Source organism: Equus quagga, chromosome 13, assembly GCF_021613505.1.
Source record: "Equus quagga isolate Etosha38 chromosome 13, UCLA_HA_Equagga_1.0, whole genome shotgun sequence".
Classification (NCBI taxonomy): domain Eukaryota; kingdom Metazoa; phylum Chordata; class Mammalia; order Perissodactyla; family Equidae; genus Equus; species Equus quagga.
The window spans coordinates 78,149,176-78,155,175 of record NC_060279.1 but is presented as its reverse complement, the minus strand read 5'-3'; the positions used below and the strand labels follow the sequence as shown (position 1 = coordinate 78,155,175).

At 50.6% G+C, this 6,000-nt stretch overlaps 1 protein-coding gene across 2 annotated transcripts in view; it reads left to right on the top strand.

Moving 5' to 3' along the window:
- The first annotated feature begins 6 nt into the window (after nt 1-6).
- Nucleotides 7-6,000, top strand: part of ZCCHC14 (zinc finger CCHC-type containing 14) — a 67,839-nt gene continuing 61,845 nt past the window's right edge. The window contains exon 1 of one of the 2 annotated variants that reach the window (XM_046683174.1): nt 7-566. In XM_046683174.1, coding sequence (XP_046539130.1) covers nt 411-566 — 156 coding nt within the window. In that variant the 5' untranslated portion in view covers nt 7-410. The remainder of the gene's footprint in view (nt 567-6,000) is intronic. The other variant, XM_046683173.1, reaches the window with a different exon arrangement.

Below are 6,000 nucleotides of genomic sequence, written 5' to 3'. Positions count from 1 at the left end.
TGGTGGAGAAGCGCTGCCCGCTGCAGAGGGACGGCGTGTACCGCTGGTTCTCGGAGCTGCCGTCGCCGCAGCGCGTGGAGTTCCTGTGCGGCCTGCTGGACCTGTGCATCCCGCTCGAGCTGCGCTTCCTCGGCTCGTGCCTCGAGGACCTGGCCCGCAAGGACTACCACTCGCTGCGCGACTCGGAGATCAAGGCCAACAACCCGGCCGACCTGGGCAGCCTCACCAACCTGACGGACGAGGTGGTGCGCAGCAAGCTGCTCGTGTCGCTGGCGCTGCTGGGCTCGGAGCAGCGCGAGGCGGCGGGCGTGCTGTACCGCACGCTCACGCACATCGACTCCATCATCCACAACTACGGGCTGCAGCTCAACGAGGGCCGCACGGGCGATGAGTTCCTGCTGCTCTTCACCATGGCCTCCAACCACCCGGCCTTCAGCTTCCACCAGAAGCAGGTGCTGCGCCAGGAGCTCACGCAGATCCAGAGCAGCCTGAGCGGCGGCGGCGGCGGCGGCGGCGGGGGCCCCGCGGGCAAGAGCGCGCTGCCCACCTGCCCGGCCTGCCACAAGGTGCGTGCCCGCGCGGGGTGGCCGGCCCGACCCCAGGCTTACGCCGCACACCCCCAAACCCCCGCCCGCACCCCGCACCTCCACTTGCGCGTCAGGCCTCCACCCCAGACCCCCACCTGCATCTCATGCTGCCGCTCCAAAACCCCACCGGCTCCCCAAGTTTTCACTCCGGGTCCCAAACCCCCACCGGCACCCCAAGACACAAGAACGCGCTACCCGCGACCCCAGCCACCTCCTCGCAAGGCAAACGTCCCACCGCAAACCCCCACTCGCTCCCTAAGCTTCCGCTCCGTGCCTCGCTCCGTGTCCCAAGCCTCCACCCTGTACCCAAACCACCATCCTCACCACAAGCCCCAAACCCGCACCCCAAGACCCCGCCCGGCACCCTGCGCCCTTGGGGGCGGTCGCACTCGCCTCGGGCCGCGGAAGGGCCCCGGGGATCTCCTCGCCGGGGCTCCCGGGCTCCAGGAGGTGGGGGGCCCGCGGTTCCGTTCGGTTCCCGGGGAAGAACGCCCCGGGGCAGAGTTCGCGGCCCCTTTGTGCCTTTCTTTCCCATCGTCGGCTGGAAGTCCTCTAAAGCCTTTGTCCCTTTAATCGGGCTCTTGGGCAACAGATGAGTGTTGCACGTTGTGTCGCCTTGATTTCTCCAAATCTGGTGTTTATTACCAGAAAAGGAAGCCGCTAGTGAGGTGATTAGAAGGCGCTAGAACCTTAGAAGACGTTAGCGGGATGCGGTGCTCATGCCCCCGAGGCCTAGGTGTGGATTGTCCCTGAGTGGGCGGTGTGGCCGCTGGGAGGTTAGGGTGGCGGTGGGCCGCACACCACGGTGTGTGCGCTGCCTGTGATGTGCGTGCACCCGTGCATGTATGTGCTTGTGAATGCACGTATTGAGTGTGTGTGTAGATACGTGTGTTTGTATATCTGTTTATATTGTGTGTGTGTGTGTGTGCTTAAGAGCCAGGTTACTGTAAAAGAAAAACGCATTGAGAGCCTTCCATGTATGTGAGACAGTTATTTCTTGGTGACCCCCCTCCCTCAGTAGAAACAAATCCCAGGCTGACTTGGAGTCGGAGGGTGTCGGTCTTATAAGGAATGTTAAGTTATGATCTCCTGTCTCCACATTAAACAGGAAGGGCATCGTGGTCATCCACTTAAAAATGTGAACTTTTGTATGAATGTTTCAAAACTATGTAAACACAACGTGTTTGGGGCTTAGGCTTATTTTTAACAGCCCCCTGGGACCCAGTGCCAAAACTGTGCTCCGCGAAGAAGGGTTTCTAGTTGACCCAGTGTGGTGTGTGTCTTTAGATGGCAAGCTGACTTTCTTTGGAAGGAAGAGATTGCAGTCAGGACCAGCGGTGCTCACGCCTTCTGACAGTGTCTGAGCTCGGAGTTAAAGCTTTGATTTTCTCTGGTTTGCCTGCGGTGGTTTCTAACTGTCTTTCAACCGTGGATTGCGGCTTTTGTTCTTTAATGTCTTCCCCTAAGATGTGGTTGTGGTACCTACATTGGTTTAAATCTACATCGCGTCTTTTTTGGTGACGTTGATTTCTGAGACTGGTTTTCTTTTTAAGTGTGCGTTCAAATCCCACTCTGAATCCCGTTGTGCACCGGGCAGAAAAATGTCCTTCCAGCTACAACAAAGAGAAAGCGGGGTCCTAGGAAATGCGGTTGTCTTAGGGAGCTCAGCAAACCTTGGGGTGCCAGCAGAATGTCACCTTTTCATGGGCTGTTGGTTCCTTCTGGTCGGTTTCACTGCTGTTTGTCTTCTGTTTGGAGGCTGTGCACTGGTGATGTCTAGGGCTGTTACTCCAGTCCTGTTCAGCTCTTGAAGGGGAGTCTTTTGTGTGTGCAGCTGTATCACTTTAGCAAAGCAGAAGACGGCAATTTTTATTTTGGCAGGGCAGCGTACTAAAGGTAGAACAAAAATGTCTTTTATAAGAGAGCCTTTCTGTAAGCCACAAATCCCTTTGATGAGATGAAGGGGCTAATCTACCCCTCTCCTCACCCCTACCTGCATGGGTGCCCAACTGACCAGTGTGGCCTTGGCCTCCTCCTGGTGTTTCCCTGTTGGAGAAGAGGGCAGGCTCCCTCCCTCAGGGGTGTTGGAGGGTTCCCTGAGGTCTCATGGGAAGGGCCCAGCAGATGAGCCGTGAGCGCTGCATTCTCTGCCAGTGTCCTCCCTGGCTAGAGAGGGGTGCTAACTTAAGGCACGTTGTTACAGAGGCAATGTTTATGTCTCCAAGTGTTTGTGTTTTCTAATTTGATTTTTGAATAGTTACTTGGAACTGACCATTTTTTTTGTTCATCCGTGGGAAATTGGAGAATTCTGCCTAACCCTTAATCATGAGGTTATAATGAGTAACTCTGGAGCCATTGTTTTCGTATTTCAGAACAACCGTGGTGTCTAGTTTTCCCTACACCCTCCGTGTCTCTGCTAAGCTCCTTTCAGTCACTTTCATTTAACTTTCTCTTCCTTTGCCGCCTTTAAAGTTAAGGCCTGACATTGATAAACGCTTTGCTGCTTGCAGTCGGCAATTCATGAAATCTAGCATTTAAACATTTTGCCTTCTTAGTATCTCTGAATCTGACAGTTAATGTATCCTGAAAAAGCAGCACCCTTAAAGCTTTGTTTGCACTTCTTTTGTAAGCTATTGTATTTTGTTTTGAACTCTTTGAGCTTAGAGACTTTATGTTTATCTTTTAGAGATAAAGATGTTGATTTTTGTCCTTTATCCTATTTAAAGTGATACTTCTAACTGATATTGTCATTATTTGCAATGCTTCTCCAGACCCTCACCGTGTTACTTTAACATTCCTGTTGCTTGGAGGGCGTGTAGAAGTTGGGAAGTGTGAGCGTGTGCAGTAGACATGGATTCGCAGCAGTAAAGCTGGCGGTCGCCTGCGGTAGCTGCTGTGGCTGTGCTGCTCCTGAAGTCCAGTGTCAGCTGGTGATAATGGTCGGTTTGCACTCACACTACCTCTGTCCTTTTGCTTTATTTAAGTATAAAGCCATGGCTTTAAAAAAAATTTAGATTTATCCTTTGTGGTCTTTTCTCTGTGTAAGTGATAATATGCTAAGGTATATGCTTTTTTTTAAAATAACAATATTATTGAGATTTAATTCATATGTTATATAACTCTCCTCTTTAAAGTGTACAATTCACTGGTGTTTAGTGTATTCACAGAGTTGTGCAACCATCACTACTATCTAATTCCGGAACGTTCTCATCACCCCTAAAAGAAGCTTGGTACCCATTTGCAGTCACTTCCCATTCATCCCCCCAGCCCCTGACAGCCGCTCCTCTACTTTCTGTCTGTGGATTTGCCTGTTGGGGACATTTCGTATAAATGGAGTCCTGCAATATGTGGCCTCTTGTGGTTGGCTTCTTGCATTTAGCACAGTGTTCTCAAGATTCATTCATGTTCTAGCATGTGTCAGTGCTTCGCTGCTTTTTACGGTTGAATAATATTCCATTGTGTGGATAGGCTCCGTTTTGTTTATCCATTCATCCGGTGCTGGACATTTGGGTTGTTTCATGTGCTTATTTTTAGACTTTTTCCCTTCATGGTTAATAGGCTCTTAATCTCTTATACCTTACACTTAAGAAACCGTCTTTGGAGCATTGTGAACACATGGCTGTCCTGAGGGATCTCATTCTCGTGAGCAGAGTCCACCTGGTGGGCTGCTGGGCATCGTGGTGCAGCGCCGTGTGGATCTGTCCTTGGCTTCTCTTAGGAACTGCAGTTGAAGGTGGCCGAGAACACACGGTGCCCTCGAGACTTCAGGTCGGGTACTCTTGGGTCGGTTAAGTGGTCAAGAGCTGAGTGGAAGCCTCTGTCCCGAGCAGGGAAGCTGCGAGTGCCCTCCCACCTGCATTTCAGAGTCCTCGTGATAGTGCTAGAGATCATAACGGAACTACTTCATGAGGTTGGTTTTTTTAAGGGGGTGCTGAAACAGTGTTTTTTTAAAGTGCTCAGTGCAGGAGTGTGGTGGGTGGTGGTCTTCCTTTGGCTGTGTGTGTTTTGTGGTACAGTTCTGGAACTATCCACTGTGGTTTCCACCGTGAAGCACTGTAGAAACGTTGGGTCTACACAGATACCGTGAAGAAGCCTGCTAATAATCTCTTGTCCAAGGCAAGCAACAGCTTGCTTTATTTCATTGCTTTTCCTTAGGTGTTGAAAATCATTGCAGTTCAAAGGTGAAACACTGGGTAGTTTGTCCTGTGGTTATCATGTGACGTATAAATGGCTTCTTCTGGTTTCTCCTTTACCTCTAAACTCTTTGCCTGTTGCAGCTGAAAGCAATCTAGCATTCTTCCCAAAGAAGGGACTTTGTCCAGAGCAGCTGTTGCTGTTGCTAGTGGTTAAAGGAATAGCTGTGTTGGGCTGGCCCCGTGGCGGAGGGGTTAGGTTCGTCCGCTCCGCTTTAGCGGCCCAGGGTTTCGCCGGTTCGGATCCTGGGTGCGGAGGTGGCACTGCTCCGGCAGGCCACGCTGGGGTGGCGTCCGACATAGCACAGCCAGAGGCACTCACATCTAGAATATACAACTATGTGCTGGGGGACTTTGGGGAGAAGAATTAAAGAAGTAGAAGATTGGCAATAGTTGTTAGCTCAGGTGGCAATCTTAAAAAAAGAAAAGGAATAGCTGCGATCTAAAGGCGTGTTCATCTCCACCTTTAGCACGTGTTCTTCTGGGCAACTGAGAACTGCCCAGCCCATGAACTGAGTCCACGAAGCCTCTGACCTGAGTCTGGCTGTCGTAGTTAACAGTGCTTCCTTTTTGACACTACAGGAGATAATGTCCTAAAATGTACTGGATCTTTGTGGGGGGTCAGGGGGCAGGTTTTATAGGTCCAAAAGCGGTCCTCTTTTTTTTGTTTTTTAAGATTTTATTTTTTTCCTTTTTCTCCCCAAAGCCCCCCGGTACATAGTTGTATATTCTTCGTTGTGGGTCCTTCTAGTTGTGGCATGTGGGACGCCACCTCAGTGTGGCTTGATGAGCAGTGCCATGTCTGCAGCGGAGCACAAACTTAACCACTCGGCCACGGGGCTGGCCCTTTTTTTTCTTTCAGTTCCAATAAAACTTTATTTTTGGACGCTGAAATTTGAATTTCATATAGCTGTCCTCTTTTTATAGTCAAATACGTGATACGGGGATTGAGACATCCTGGGATGCCGTTTTCAGTGCTTTCTTGGTGGTGGGGTATTCATTGAAAATGAAAACTAACCACCTCGTCTTGGAGTTGAGTTGTCCCCCTGTTCCGCTGTGGAGTGCCTGGGTTATGTGGCACTTCAGATACTGTCTCGTGCCCTCACGTTAAATTAAGGCTGTCTCCTTTCACATGGGCTAGTTTATGTTTGCTTTATTCAGCTCAGCCAACGTCTGAGTTCTGTTCTCTATTGTGTTCTGGATTATAGTTGTAGAAACTG